General features: G+C 36.2%; 1 protein-coding gene across 2 annotated transcripts in view; it reads left to right on the top strand.

The window, feature by feature from the left end:
- CYLC1 (cylicin 1) overlaps positions 1–16,774 on the top strand; it is a 44,105-nt gene that overhangs the window by 18,632 nt on the left and 8,699 nt on the right. The window contains exons 2-5 of one of the 2 annotated variants that reach the window (XM_070785405.1): positions 1,279–1,332; positions 7,326–7,366; positions 12,506–12,624; positions 14,172–15,911. In XM_070785405.1, the coding sequence (XP_070641506.1) occupies positions 1,279–1,332; positions 7,326–7,366; positions 12,506–12,624; positions 14,172–15,911 (1,954 nt within the window). The remainder of the gene's footprint in view (positions 1–1,278; positions 1,333–7,325; positions 7,367–12,505; positions 12,625–14,171; positions 15,912–16,774) is intronic. The other variant, XM_070785406.1, reaches the window with a different exon arrangement.

Genomic DNA, 16,774 nt, shown 5'->3' with positions numbered 1-16,774 from the left:
AATTAAAATACGCTTGCTCTTGGAAGAAAAGCTATGACCAACCTAGACAGCATATGAAAAAGCAAAGACATTATTTTGCAGACAAATTGCGTCTAGTCAAAGCTATGGTTTTTCCAGCAGTCATGTATGGATGTGAGAGTTGGACTATAAAGAAAGTTGAATGTCAAAGAATTGATGCTTTTGAACTGTGGTCTTGGAGAAGACTCTCGAGAGTCTTGGACTGCAAAGAGATCAAACCAGTTAGTCCTAAAGAAATCAGTCCTGATATTCATTGGAAAGACTGATGCTGAAGCTGTAGCTCCAATACTTTGGCCACCGGATGTGAAGAACTGATTCATTGGAAAAGACTCTGATGCTGGGAAAGGTTGAAGGTGGGATGAGAAGGGGACTAACAGAGAATGAGATGGTTGAATGGCATCACTGACTTGATGGACATGAGTTTGAACAAGTTCTGGGAGTTTGTGAGGGACAGGGAAGCCTGGTGTGCTACAGTCCATGGGTCTCAAAGAGTCAGACACATCTGAGTAACAACTGAACTGACAAATTGTATTATTAAAATATTTTCTAATTGGTTGTATACCTAAATATAATTGATTTTCACATTTAATCTTATATCTATTTTGCTAAATTATCTTATTAATTCTAATTGTGTGGATTTTCTACATAAACATGCTGCCTGTAAATACTAACAGTTTTATTTATTTTTCCCCCTATTCTTGACATTTTGTTTATATTTTTCTTTCCTTATTGCACTAGCTAGAACCTCCAGTGAAATATTACATTGAAGTTTTACTAGCAGATATCCTTTTGTTGTTTCTGAGCTTAAGGGGAATATTTCTAATGCTTCAGCACTGTGTATTTGTATTTTCTCTAGTCTTCTTAAATATCCTTTATCAGGTTAAGGAAGTTTCTTTCCAATTTTTATTTGCTAAAATTTTACCATGAATTTGTTAGACTGCATATTGAAATGTTCATATAATTTTCCCTTCTTTATTTTGATGTGTTAATGTGGTGAATTTCAAATGTTAAACTAACCTGAATTAAATCCTGCTTTATTGTGGTAGATTATCCTTTCTATGTATTGAATTAGATTGAATGTTTAAGGGTAGGGGTATTTATATTTATGAGAGATATAAGTCTGTGATTTTTTTCTATTAATGACCTCATCAGATTTTGGTATCAACGTTATGTTTTTTTCATATAATAAATTCAAAAGTCATTCTTCTTTGTCTGTTCTTTGGAAGATTTTTTGAATAATTGTTACTTTCTCTTCCTTAGGTGTTTGGGAGAATTAATCAATGAAGACATCCACACCTGGAATTCTCTATGTCGGTAAGTTTTTAATGATCAAACAATGTCTTTAGTATAGATATAGCAATCCATATTTTCTTTTTTTTTATCTTTATTTTTATTTTTTTATGCTGAATTTATTTTTTTTAATTTAATTTTATTTTTAAACTTTACATAATTGTATTAGTTTTGCCAAATATCAAAATGAATCCACCACAGGTATACATGTGCTCCCCATCCTGAACCCTCCTCCCTTCTCCCTCCCCATACCATCCCTCTGGGTCATATTTTCTACTTAACCCTTGTTTCAGATTTAATATGTTTTCTTTTTAAAGGAATTTGCTTATTTCACCTAAATTTTCAATACATTAGCATAAGGCTTTTGCATCTTTTATTTCTTTCTGATGATAATTTTATTATTTTTTCCTCATATATGTTGGCTTTGTTTTGCTGTTCTGTTTTTAGCTTCTTAAACTAGATACTTAAGTCATTAACTTTTCAGCTATTCCTCTTTTCTAATTTACAAATTTAAAGTTATAAAGTTTTAAATAGGTTTTTACATCCAAAGTTTTAAATAGGTTTTTACACCCCACAAATATTTCAATACTGTATTTACCTTATGCTCTTCAAAATGTTTTAAAAATATTTTCTTGTTTCCATTGTAATTTATTCTTTGATCCATAGATTGTATTTTTAATTTCCAATTGTTTAGATTTTTTTTTTTTTTTAGTTTCTGTTGTTGATTTCTAGCTTTAGTCAGCTGTGAGTAGCAAACATATGCCATATGATTTAGTACTTTGATACTTGTTTAGACTTGCTTATTGCCTAGCCTATGGTCACTTTTGTTAAATGTTCCATGTGAACTTGAAGAAAATGTATAGTATTGTGCAGTTATTTGGTGTAATGTCTTTATATTATGCCAACTTTTGTCAGTCATGTTATTCAACTTTTTTGTATCTCTACTGTATATTCTTTTCTTCTTGTTCTATTAATTATTTAAATAAATATGCTGAAGTTCCCAACTATAATTGTCAGTTTCCACATTACTTTTCCTTTTATAAATTATAGTTTTATGGTTTTTAGAGCTATGTCAGTGGGTACATGCATATTTAGAATTATTACATCTTTCTGTTGGATTAACCCCTTTACCATTATAAAATATTCCTATTTACCTTTATGTATCTTAAAGGTAACTTTGACATTAGTTTAGCTCCACAAGCTTATTATCCATTAAGGTACACAGTGTATCCCTTTTCCATTAAAAAAAAATCATGTTCTCTTATATTTTAGGTTTATTATAATCCACTGTGCAGATTCATGTTTTAAGTGGTGTACTTAGTCCATATAGTTTTCTGTGGTAAGAAAATTAAACATGAGAACTACTCACCAAATTTTTAAGTGTAAAATACAGTATTGTTAATTATAGGCCCAATGTTATGCAGAAAACCTCTATAACTTGTTGATTTTAGTCCATTTGATTTTTAAAATTTTATTTATTTTTGGCAGCAATGGGTCTTTCTTGGATTTCCCTGGTAGCTCAGATGGTAAAGAACCCATCTACAATGCAAGAGACCCTTGTTCGATTCCTGGGTCAGGAAAATCCCCTGGAGAAGGGACAGGCTACCCACTCCAGTATTCTTGGGTTCCCCTGGTGGCTCAGAGGGTAAAGAATTTGCTGTATTGTTGCTGCGTGCGGGCGTTTTTCTAGCTGTGGTGAGCGGGAGCTACTCTTGTTGGGCATGAGCTTCTCACTACAGTAGCTTCTCGTTACAGACCACAGGATCTAGATGCACAGGCTTCAGCAGTTGTGGCAAACAAACTCAGTAGTTGAGGCACTCAGGCTTAGTTGTTTTACAGCATGTGGAAACTTCAGAGGCCAGGGATCAAACCTGTGTCTCCTGCTTTGGCAGACAAATTCTTACTCACTGCACACCAGGGAAGTCCCCAGTCCATTTGCTTTTAATGTAATAGCTTTATGTTTGAATTTACACCTATCATTTTAGTTTTATTATTTATCCCATGTTTTTGTTTATTTATCCTTTATTGCTTTCCTTTATATTAATCAAACATTTTAATTACATTTCCTTCTCTATTATTTTATTTATACAATTTTAGTTATTATTTAGTGGTTATGTTTTAATTTATAGAAGTATATCACAGATTTGTCTTTACAACTCCTAATCAAGCTTCTTATAACACCTTAACTCCAATTATTTCACCAATCTTTATTACCACTATCAATTTTGAATTTAAATTTATAAATTTTATTTTAAGCTTACCAGATTATCATTATTATGTGTAAATACTTAATATTCATGTTCTGCACCCAAATATGTGCTGTCTTATGCTCTTTTTTTTATCTTAAGTATGTATTATCTTAGGTCATTTCCTTCTACCTGAAGAATTCTTACTTGTATTTTTGTACTTTCTGCTAGCCATACAACTCTCACAATTTTTTTTATTTTAATATAAAAACAATGTCTATTTCACACTCACTTTTGAAAAATATTTGTGCTATGATAAAAACCTTAAATTGTCAGGGCTTTTAGCTGTTTTGTTGTTTGTTTGTTTGTTTGTTTTTAGAACTAAATATGACTTCCATTCTCTTCTGACTTCCGTCACTAATTTTCCCCTTTATTTCAAAATATAGGTTCAGATCACTTATGTAACAAACTGTATGCACACAATCATTTATTGCACTAAAATGTACACTTTGGAATGAATAAAAACTCTCAGGATTTTAACTATATTACAGCCCTAATGATGTGAGACTGAGGCCAGTTGTATACAAGGCAGTGCATGCTAAGTCACTTCAGTAGTGTCCAAATCTTTGTGACCCTATGGGCCATAGCCTGCGAGGCTTCTCCAATCATGACATTCTCCAGGCAAAAACAGTGGCAGAAATCTTCCCAACCAAAAGATCAAACCCACATCTCTTTCGTGTCCTGAATTGGGAGACAGGTTCTTTACCACCTGGGAAGCCCATATACAAGATAGACATGTTGTGATATTTGACTGTTTTCCCATTTCTCATTGTTTCTTGATTGCCTTCTCTAGTGTGTTCCAAAATGAGATGCACATGCAAGATAATCAATTGAAATGTGTGAATAGCATATTACAGCTTCAATTTATGTATTTTATTTCATCTCTTAAAATTTTCTGTCTTCAGTTCAGTTCAGTTGAGTTCAGTCACTCAGTCGTGTCTGACTCTTTGCGACCACATGAATCACAGCGCGCCAGGCCTCCCTGTGCATCACCAACTACCGGAGTTCACTCAGACTCACCTCCATCGAGTCAGTGATGCCATCCAGCCATCTCATCCTCTGTCGTCCCCTTCTCCTCTTACCCCCAATCCCTCCCAGCATCAGAGTCTTTTCCAATGAGTCAGCTCTTCGCATGAGGTGGCCAAAGTACTGGAGTTTCAGCTTTAGCATCATTCCTTCCAAAGAAATCCCAGAGCTGATCTCCTTCAGAATGGACTGTTTGGATCTCCTTGCAGTCCAAGGGACGCTCAAGAGTCTTCTCCAACACCACAGTTCAAAAGCATCAATTCTTTGGCGCTCAGCCTTCTTCAGAGTCCAACTCTCACACCCATACATGACCACAGGAAAAACCATAGCCTTGACTAGGCAGACCTTTGTTGGCAAAGTAATGTCTCCGCTTTTGAATTTCCTATCTAGGTTGGTCATAACTTCCCTTCCAAGGAGTAAGCGTCTTTTAATTTCATGGTTGCAGTCACCATCAGCAGTGATTTTGGAGCCCCCAAAAATAAAGTCTGACACTGTTTCCACTGTTTCCCATCTATTTCCCATGAAGTGATGGGACCGGATGCCATGATCTTCGTTTTCTGAATGTTGAGCTTTAAGCCACCTTTTTCACTCTCTTTCACTTTCATCAAGAGGCTTTTTAGTTCCTCTTCACTTTCTGCCATAAGGGTGGTGTCATCTGCATATCTGAGGTTATTGATATTTCTCCTGGAAATCTTGATTCCAGCTTGTGCTTCTTCCAGTCGTTTTTCTCATGATGTACTCTACATATAAGTTAAATAAGCAGGGTGACAATATACAGCCTTGACGTACTCCTTTTCCTATTTGGAACCAGTCTGTTGTTCCATGTCCAATTCTAACTGTTGCTTCTTGACCTGCATACAAATTTCCCAAGAGGCAGGTCAGGTGGTCTGGTATTCCAATCTCTTTCAGAATTTTCCACAGTTTATTGTGATCCACACATTCAAAGGCTTTGGCATAGTCAATAAAGCAGAAATAGATGTTTTTCTGGAACTCTCTTCCTTTTCCCATGATCCAGCAGATGTTGGCAATTTGATTTCTGGTTCCTCTGCCTTTTCTAAAACCAGCTTGAACATCAGGAAGTTCATGGTTCATGTATTGCTGAAGCCTGGCTTGGAGAATTTTGAGCATTACTTTACTAGCATGTGAGATGAGTGCAATTGTGCCGTAGTTTGAGCATTCTTTGGCATTGCCTTTCTTTGGGATTGGAATGAAAACTGACCTTTTCCAGTCCTGTGGCCACTGCTGAGTTTTCCAAATGTGCTGGCATTTTGAGTGCAGCACTTTCACAGCATCATATTTCAGGATTTGAAATAGCTCAACTGGAATTCCATCACCTCCACTAGCTTTGTTCGTAGTGATGCTTTCTAAGGCCCACTTGACTTCACATTCCAGGATGTCTGGCTATGCATGATTTATAAACTATATTATTACAGTAGAATTTGAATTATCCACATATCACACACATTGAGTTGTGCTCAAAAGAAAGTTTGAAAAAGATTACTTTAGCCTGTAGCAAAGAAGTCAAAAACAATACAGGTGCAAAGTATTTTTCCCAGTATGTGAAGGCAGTGACCCAGCCAGCATTTCAAAGTTTCAAACAATTAAGTTTCCAGGATCCCAGGACATTTAACCTTTTAGCTCTGCTATAGAATAAATGTGGTTTCAATACAAATGAATAGACCATTGATCTATTTTTTTGAAAAAGCAAACATCACAAGCTTGGACTATTTCAAAAATCTATGAAGTTTTCTTTTTCAAGACCATGAATTCATACATAGAACTGAGTGTGATTCATAACTAGAACTGAGTGTCCAAATAACCTGTGAGAGTTTTTAAATAGACTTGATTGAGCCACACCTAGAGACTCTGGGTTGCAAAGAGTCGGACACAACTGAAGTGACTTAGCACACACAAGTACAATCTCAGAATTAGCAATGGTCACAATCTACTGTTCCTGCTAATTAATAAGGAAGTAATACTTAAATAAAATAAAATTTTAAAAAGATACAAATTTTAAAATTAAAAACAAATTATACCATGTGTGTCTTTGATAAACAACACAATCATTACAATATTACATGTGTAATTTCCAAATGGAAAATACCGTGGACCAATTTTCCCATGTGTAGGAGCAACTCAAAATACAGATCAACATTTATATGTTCCCCTCTCACACATAATTAGTGGTTTAAATACTAAGAATATTAAAATGTGGTAGGTTGTCTTCAAAATATATGTAGTGAATTTAGAAGATATATGGTTCATACTGATTTAGATGTTTTCATTAGAAAATTGCAGGGGAACTAATTTTATTTATTGCTCTATATAATTAAATAAGATATTTTGCAGGTTATAGAATTTTTCAAATTAGTGGGTTTTTTTTTTTACTAAGTTAAATTTGTCATTAGTAAGTTTATTTAGATATGCCCATAAGATTATATTTCCTTCTCTACCAAGTTTTTTTAAATTGATTTATTTATTTTAACTGGAGTGTTTTTATTTCAGTTTTGATCTATAGTCTATTTTTATTCAAGTTTTGATGAGAAATACAGTCATATACATCTATAACTTGATTTAGAGGACGGGAATTGTGGATTATAGTTAAACAGTCTTAGATAATGGAATTCAGAGAACACATCAGATTTCTGACAGCATTATTATTAAAGGTATCTTAGTAATAATAGTCGTTATTATTATTATTAGACATAGTACAAATTCAATTAAAATATTTTCTTTTTTAAACAGGCAAGAAATAACCATCAAAACATATGATAATTCCATACCAAGTAAGAATTAAAATTATATTTGAAAATAATTTTAGGGAAAATGACTGGTCTCTTCTATTCCATGTGATAAAGTGTAAAAAACCCTGAGTTTTTGTTAAAATCTAAGAGAAGCATGAATATTGGTATGTGTGTGTGTGTTTAAAGTATTTCTATAGTCAGAAAGAAAAAAGTTGACAGTTCATGTGTTGAACAGCTAAAACTTTAGGAAATTTCTTAATATATTGAGTTGAAATCCACCTGCACTGCTACAAATTTTATCCATTGAGTCTAGTTATTCCCTCAGGAAACAAAGAAGTCTCTGACATTATAATTAAGAGCATGGACTCTTGAGCCAAACTATCTGTGCTTGAATCTTAACTCTTATGCTAAATTTATGATTTGGGGGCAAGTAATTTAACCTCTCTAGGTGCTTTATTTTTCTACATCTGTACAATGGAGTCAATCATAAATAATATTAACTAATTCAAAATGTTGCAGTGACTAAGACTTGATATATATAAAGTGCTTAAAACACAGTCCAGCATATACTAAGTGCTATGTATGTGTTAGCAGTTGCAGCTATCTTATTACTACTATTACTACTACTCTTTTATGTAACAGCTCTTTAAATATTTGAGTATAATGATCACATCTCTTGTTAATCTCCAGAAGAACTATCTAAACGATCCCACTTTTCTTCCTTTGATAGCTTCCAGATGGCTTGATCCTCCTGATCACTCTATTCTGGGTGCCCTCAAATGTGTACATGCCCTTTCTCTTTTGTTTTTTTTTTAATTAATTTTTTAAATTTATTTATTTTAATTGAAGACTAAATACTTTACAATATTGTATTGGTTTTGCCATACATTGACTTTAATCCGCCATGGGTGTACATGTGTTCCCCATCCTGAACCCCCTCCCACCTCCCTCCCCATCCCATCCCTCTGGGTCATCCCAGTGCACCAGCCGCAAGCACCCTGTATCATGCATCGAACCTGGATTGGCGATTCATTACACATATAATAATACACATGTTTCAATGCCATAAGGGTGTCAGAACTGAATGAAGCATTTGGGTCTGTGGCCTTAGTTTTTATGGCTTGGGATGTCATTGAGGTTAGAGGAGGAGTAACCTAAGCACTTAATAAATTGAGACATTTAGCCAATGCTCTGTTAATAGCTACTATGCTATTGTGCTATTAATAGCTATTATGGGGACTGTAGAAGAAGTCATATGCTCTGCAATCTAAACAAAATGAAGGTAGTGGAGATGATGAAGATGTTTGGAAGGAAAAAGTTAATCTTTATATTCCATTCCTATTCTTTGTATTACTGTAACTATTATTTTCATTAATTTTTTAAATTGGAGGATAATTGCTATACAATGTTCTGTTAGTTTCTGCTGCGTGGCAACATGAATCAGATATAAATATACATATCAGATAAGTTCAGTTCAGTTCAGTAACTCAGTCATGTCAGACTCTTTGCAAACCCATGAATTGCAACACACCAGGCCGCCCTGTCCATCACCAACTCCCGGAGTTCACTCAAACATGTGCATTGAGTCACTGATGCCATCCAGCCATCTCATCTTCTGTTGTCCCTTTCTCCTCCTGCCCCCAATCCCTCCCAACATCAGAGTCTTTTCCAATGAGTCAACTCTTCGCATGAAATGTCCAAAGTATTGGAGTTTCAGCTTCAGGATCAGTCCCTCCAATGAACACAAAGGACTGATCTCCTTTAGGATGGACTGGTTGGATCTCCTTGCAGTCCGAGGGACTCTCAAGAGTCTTCTCCAACACCACAGTTCAAAAGCATCAATTCCTCGGCACTCAGCTTTCTTCACAGTCCAACTCTCACATCCATATATGACCAATAGAAAAACCATAGCTTTCACTAGATGGTCCTTTGCTGGCAAAGTAATGTCTCTGCTTTTGAATATGCTATCTAGGTTGGTCATAACTTTCCTTCCAAGGAGTAAGTGTCTTCTAATTTCTTGGCTGCAATCACCATCTGCAGTGATTTTGGAGCCCCCCAAAAAATAAAGTCTGAGACTGTTTCCACTGTTTCCCGATCTATTTCCCATGAAGTGATGGGGCAAGAGCCATGATCTTAGTTTTCTGAATGTTAAGCTTTAAGCCAACTTTTTCATTCTCCTCTTTCACTTTCATCAAGAGGCTTCTTAATTCCTCTTCACTTTCTGCCATAAGGGTGGTGTCATCTGGATATCTGAGGTTACTGATATTTCCCCTGGCAATCTTGATTCCAGCTTGTGCTTCTTCCAGCCCAGCGTTTCTCATAATGTTCTCTACATATAACTTAAATAATCAGGGTAACAATATACACCTTGACGTGCTCCTTTTTCTATTTGGAACCAGTCTGTTGTTCCATGTCCAGTTCTAACTGTTGCTTCCTGATCTGCATATAGGTTTCTCAAGAGGCAGGTCAGGTGGTCTGGTATTCCCATCTCTTTCAGAATTTTCCACAATTTATTGTGACCCACACAGTCAAAGGCTTTAGCACAGTCAATAAAACAGAAATAGATGTTTTTCTGGAACTCTCTTCCTTTTTCCATGATCCAGCAGATGTTGAAAATTTGATCTCTGGTTCCTCTGTCTTTCCTATAACCAGCTTGAACATCTGGAAGTTCACGGTTCACACATTGCTGAAGCCTGGCTTGGAGAATTTTGAGCATTACTTTACTAGCATGTGAGATGAGTGCAATTGTGCCGTAGTTTGAGCATTCTTTGGCATTGCCTTTCTTCGGGATTGGAATGAAAACTGACCTTTTCCAGTCCTGTGGCCACTGCTGAGTTTTCCACATTTGCTGGCATTATAAGTGCAGCTCTTTCACAGCATCATCTTCCAGGATTTGAAATAGCTCAACTGGAATTCCATCACCTCCACTAGCTTTGTTCATAGTGATGCTTTCTAAGGCCCACTTGACTTCACATTCCAGGATATCTGGCTCTAAGTGAGTGATCACACCATCATGATTATCTGTGTCATGAAGATCTTTTTTGTACAGTTCATTTGTGTATTCTTGCCCCCTCTTCTTAATATCTTCTGCTTCTGTTAGGTCCGTACCATTTCTGTCCTTTATCGAGCCTATCTTTGCATGAAATGTTCCCCTGGTATCTCTAATTTTCTTGAAGGGATCTCTAGTCTTCCCCATTCTGTTGTTTTCCTCTATTTTTTTGCACTGACCGCTGAGGAAAGTTTTCTTATCTCTCCTTGCTATTCTTTGGAACTCTGCATTCTGATGCTTATATCTTTCTTTTCTCCTTTGCTTTTCACTTCCCTTATTTTCACAGCTATTTGTAAGGCCTCCTCAGACAGCCATTTTGCTTTTTTGCACTTATTTTCCATTGCGTTGGTTTTCATCCCTGTCTCCTGTACAATGTCATGAATGTCCATCCATAGTTGATCAGGTACTCTATCTATCAGATCTAGTCCCTGAAATCTATTTCTCATTTCCACTGTATAATCATAAGGGATTTGATTTAGGTCATATCTGAATGGTCTAGTGGTTTTCCCTACTTTTCTTCGATTTAAGTCTGAATTTGGCAATAAGGAGTTTATTATCAGAGCTTCTCCATCTTTGGCTGCAAAGAATATAATCAATCTGATTTCTGTCTTGGCCATCTGGTTATGTCCATGTGTAGAGTCTTCTCTTGTGTTGTTGAAAGAAGGTATTTGCTATGACCTGTGCGTTTTCTTGGCAAAACTCTATTAACCTTTGCCCTACTTCATTCCATATTCCAAGGCCAAATTTGCCTGTTACCCTAGGTATTTCTTGACTTTCTACTTTTGCATTCTAGTCCCCTATAATGAAAAGGATATCTTTTTGGGGTGTTAGTTCTAAAAAGTCTTGGAGGTCTTCATAGAACCATTCGACTTCAGCTTCTTCAGCATTACCGGTTGGGTCATAGACTTGGATTACTGTGATATTGAATGGTTTGCCTTGGAAATGAACAGAGATCATTCTGTCATTTTTGAGATTGCATCCAAGTACTGCATTTCGGACTCTTTTGTTGAACATGATGGCTACTGCATTTCTTCTAAGAGATTCCTGTTCACAGTAGTAGATATAATGGTCATCTGAGTTAAATTCATCCATTCCAGTCCTTTTTAGTTTGCTGATTCCTAGAATGTCGATATTCACTCTTGCCATCTCCTGTTTGATGACTTCCAATTTGCCTTGATTCATGGAGCTAACATTCCAGGTTCCTATGCAATATTGCTCTTTACAGCATCGAACCTTGCTTCTATCACCAGTCACATCTGCAACTGGGTATTGTTTTTGCTTTGGCTTCATCCCTTCATTCTTTCTGGAGTTATTTCTCCACTGATCTCCAGTAGCATATTGGGCATCTACCAAACTGGGGAGTTCCTCTTTCAGTATCCTATCATTTTGCCTTTTCAAACTGTTCATAGGGTTCTCAAGGCAAGAATACTGAAGTGGTTTGCCATTCCCTTCTTCAGTGGACCACATTCTGTCAGACCTCTCCACCATGACCCACCGGTCTTGGGTGGCCCCACACGGCATGGCTTAGTTTCATTGAGTTAGACAAGGCTGTGGTCTGTGTGATCAGATTGGCTAGTTTTCTGTGATTCTGATTTCAGTGTGTCTGCCCTCTTATGCCCTCTCACCACATCTACCATCTTATTTGGGTTTCTCTTATCTTGGACATGGGGTATCTCTTCACGGCTGCTCCAGCAAAGTGCAGCCGCTGCTCCTCACCTTGGACGTGGAGTAGCTCCTCTTGGCCCGGCATATATACTCTCCCTATTGAGCCTCCCCCAACTCCCCCATCCCACCCCTTCTGGCATCACAGAGCACCGAGCTGAGCTCCCTGTGTTATACAGCAGCTTCCCATTAGCTATCTATTTTACACATAGTAGTACATGTATTGGTTTAATCTAGAAAATAAAATTACAAATGTCATTTTAAACTTAATTTGGTTCTAAATGGACTAATAATTTTTTATTTTTTCTTAACTGGCATGCAAGTAAACTATAAACTCTAGGAGGGGGGAACTATATTTTGAGTTATAATTTAGTTTAAATTAAACTATATTTCTTGCTCAGCAATATTTCAGAACTGATCAAAGTCTGGCTGTTAGCTGCAAAATTGTTTCTTTTCCTCTCTCATTTCAGTCAGTGAATCAAGCAAAAAAATACGGAATCAACAATACTTAACTATAACATTTCCCAAATCATCCCAGCCAGGTGGAAATAAGAGATTAAGACCTTCAGAAATACAAGTCACAGTTCCTGTGAGTACCGACAAGATCATTTTTAACTAAATATAATATGTTACAATGCATACATACAAATGAAATACATAATTTGAATTTTGATATCTTTAGGATGGAGATATTTTAGGTGTATAATTCCCTGTATAGCAGATTGTCCCCAACTGTTTCTTATTGAACTTTTATTTATATGTGTTCCTCCATTTCAAAGGCATTTTAAAGCTCATTGGCTAGGTAAGCTGGAGAATGTAATACTGAAACTGGTGGGATCTCTGAGGCAATGTTTACCAGCTGCAAAAACATATAAAATTTGAGTCTTAGGAGCCAATCTTGAGGTTTCAGGGCCTTTACATTTTCTTTAATCTAGCATTCAAATACTAGATACTTGGAGATTCCAGTTTTCTATTGCTTTTACAAAATGGAGTTATTCTTACAAGTAACCAAAATAAAAGTTAGCTTACAGAGGTCACCCATAGTTATAGCAAAATATGTTTTAAAAGCATCTCCCAAAGCAGATCAATAGTCAATGCATTTATTCAAGGGCCATTTATTTACATCTATTGAGATCCAAGTTTTGTGCTTCTCTTCATGGTCTTCCTTTCATTCCATATAACAATGGAAGAAATATAAGAACTAAATGTAAAATTAGTCTATATGGTCACTGTGACAACCAGCCTTGACAAATGTTTGGACAGAAATAAAAAAAATAATAATTATAATATGCTACTGGAGAAGGCAATGGCACCCCACTCAAGTACTTTTGCCTGGAAAATCCCATGGACAGAGGAGCCTGGTAGGCTGCAGTCCATGGGGTCGCTAGAGTTGGACACGACTGAGCGACTTCACTTTCACTTTTCACTTTCATGCATTGGAGAAGGAAATGGCAACCCACTCCAGTGTTCTTGCCTGGAGAATCCCAGGGACGGGGAACTCTGGTGGGCTGCCGTCGATGGGGTCGCACAGAGTCGGACACGACTGAAGCGACTTAGCAGCAGCAGCAACTGCTACACTAATTAATGAGAATAAGACACTTGTTTTATTTTATGTATTTATTTTCAGCAGTGCTTCACAGCAGAGATATTAGGCTCTCAATTTGGTAAGAAAATCTTGAAAGTATAAGTAGAAATCAGGCTAACCCAGAAGCCTGCAGAATTGTAAACTATCGTAAGAATTATCATGACACACTTCAAGAGTATCAGCTTATTTTTTTTTTTTTTTATCTATTTTGGGGCAGAAGGGTACATGAAATGTTTCAAAATATCTCTCTCATGTAGGAGTTCTAAAGGAATTTATTACCTATTGTGAGGCCAGGTCCTGAAGTGTCATGAATCATTGTGGACCCCTTCTTATCTTAGTAGGAATCGCTGAAGATATTCTGAGGTTCTTCTTAAATTCATTTTATTTCCAAAGTGGAGTTTTCTCACACACACATACACACACACACAGAATGTTGAAACAGAAACAAGACACAATCTAAATATATGGTCATAGAAAAGCTAGACTATTTGTTTCAATATAAAAAAGATATAACTCATTTAAAAACTTATTATTCTAACCATTTTTTTCAGAGACATGATAAAAGAAATTTAGATGAACTTCAGAAGCCAGCTCATATATGGATAAGGCATTCTTTAAGGAAAAAATTTCAAAGTCCATCTATTAATTTAATCGTCAGGAGACAGGCCTCATTCAGACATCCTTATACTCATATAACCCATTCTAAAAAGGCAGAATCTAAAAAGTACAAAGATGACAAAAAAGAAACAGCTTTGAAGAAAATTTCCAAGAAAGATACAGGCCCACATGAAGTAGATGAGAAACCTAAAAGAAGAAATAAAGCAGATAAAACTCCATCAAAATCATCACATGGAAGTCAACTATCTAAGAAGTCAAAGTCCAAATCAGAAACAAACCCAGAATCCAAAGATTCTATATCAGTTTCAATAAAGCATCAAAAAAAAGAAAAGAGATATTCAAAAGATTCCAAGGAGATGGATTTTGAATCCACAAGTACGAAGAAGTACTCTAAGAGCTCAAAGAATAATTCTGATGCCATATCAGAGACTTGCTCAAAAAATAGTTCAAATGTGGGTTTAATGGTGCATTTAGGGGAATCGGATGCTGAATCCATGGAATTTGATATGTGGTTAAAGAATTTTTCACAGAATAATTCAAAGAAGCCAACAAAGAAGGATGCAAAAAAAGATGCAAAGGGGAAGGGCTCTGATGCTGAATCTGTAGATTCAAAAGATGCAAAGAAAGATAAGAAGGGTGCAACAAAAGACACCAAGAAAGGTGCAAAGAAGGATACAGAGTCTACTGATGCAGAATCTGGAGACTCAAAGGATGCAAAGAAAGGCAAGAAAGAGTCAAAGAAAGATAAGAAAAAGGATGCTAAGAAGGATGCTGCATCTGATGCAGAATCTGGAGACTTAAAGGATGCAAAGAAGGATTCGAAAAAGGGCAAGAAAGATTCAAAGAAAGATAATAAGAAAAAGGATGCTAAGAAAGATGCAGAGTCTACTGATGCAGAATCTGGTGACTCAAAGGATGCAAAGAAAGATTCAAAAAAGGGCAAGAAAGATTCAAAGAAAGATGATAAGAAAAAGGATGCCAAGAAAGATGCAGAGTCTACTGATGCAGAATCTGGAGACTCAAAGAATGCAAAGAAAGATTCGAAAAAGGGCAAGAAAGATGATAAGAAAAAGGATGCCAAGAAGGATGCTGTGTCTACTGATGCTGATTCTGAATCTGAAGGGGATGCAAAAAAGAGTAAAAAAGATTCAAAGAAAGATAAGAAAGATTTAAAGAAAGATGACAAAAAAAAGCCTGCAATGAAGTCCAAAGAGTCTACTGAAACTGAGTCTGATTGGGAGTCAAAGAAGGTTAAGCGAGATTCAAAGAAAGACACCAAGAAGACTGCAAAGAAGGCCACAGAGTCTAGTGGTGCTGAATCTGATGTGTCTTCCAAAAGATACCTAAAGAAGACTGAAATGTTCAAAAGTTCAGATGCTGAATCTGAAGAGTCTCTATTTAAACCTGGGTCTAAAAAGAGAGTTGATGAATCAGATGCCACATCTACAGATTCAAAGAAGGATGCAGTGGAACCAAAAAGAGGAATCAAAATGCCATCCCGGAGGACTACATTCAAAGAAAAAGGAAAAAAAATAGGTACAGGTAGAGTTCCTCCATCAAGAGAAAGACCACCACTACCTCCTTGTGAGCCTATACTGCCATCACCTAGAGTCAAACGTCTCTGTCGGTGCCAGATGCCTCCTCCACCTCCAAAGCCAAGATACGCTCCTTTGGTATGTTTGCTTCTGTTTTATTTTTAGAGAAAATTGGATTAAAAATGAAAAATATATTTTAAATTTTGAATTCATATTTTCTCTGCAGATTAGTTCTCTTTTACTGGAATATTGACAATTTTGAGACTCACAGATGAGAAAAGATAGAGTACTTCCACAGGACCCAAAAGAGTTGCAAAATAAATGTCAAAAAGTTAAGACTAGTATTTAGATTGGAGCAGAGAGAACTGGCTTGGGTTTTAAGAAACTTTTCATAATTATTTGTAAAAATGATCATATTACAAATGTGTTTAACTGTCCCACACTTATGAAAGAACAAAAAGGAAAATGGCTAAAATTTTTAAGGGGCATGGTTTAGTAGGATATAAATACATTTCCTAGGAAGTTGCTGAATATGGTAAAAACTCAACCAAATTCAGACACAGCAAGATAGAAACATAACATACTAGGATTCAGATATGCAAAAAGCATATTTAATTATTTAATTTTTAACCATATCTTTATGAGTTGTCACTAGTACTGATAATTGGGGGGCGGGGGGGAGTATTTTCAAGGTTGATCCAATCTCTTTGGATCTGTAATTTTAAAGTTTTCTATTGTTCTCCTACAGTGGATCTCCCTTTAAATCCCCCTTCCTTTAAAACATGGCTGTAAAGGGATGCTTAGTTAAACATCTCACTTTGGATGGAAGGTCTGCTCTTCCCATTCTTGTCCTCCCTTGTTGGCTCTCTGATCTTTGGTTGAGATGTGATTCATTTGCATGGTTTCTGGGCATCAGTCTGTGTTTCCTTTGCTTTCCCACAGTGTTAATTGACTATTCTCAGCATGGTAGGTTTCATGTTCTCTGTCCTGCTAAATTCAGA

The sequence above is a fragment of the Bos indicus genome, chromosome X, assembly GCF_029378745.1.
Source record: "Bos indicus isolate NIAB-ARS_2022 breed Sahiwal x Tharparkar chromosome X, NIAB-ARS_B.indTharparkar_mat_pri_1.0, whole genome shotgun sequence".
Classification (NCBI taxonomy): Eukaryota; Metazoa; Chordata; class Mammalia; order Artiodactyla; family Bovidae; genus Bos; species Bos indicus.
This window is presented reverse-complemented; position numbering and strand designations above follow the sequence as displayed.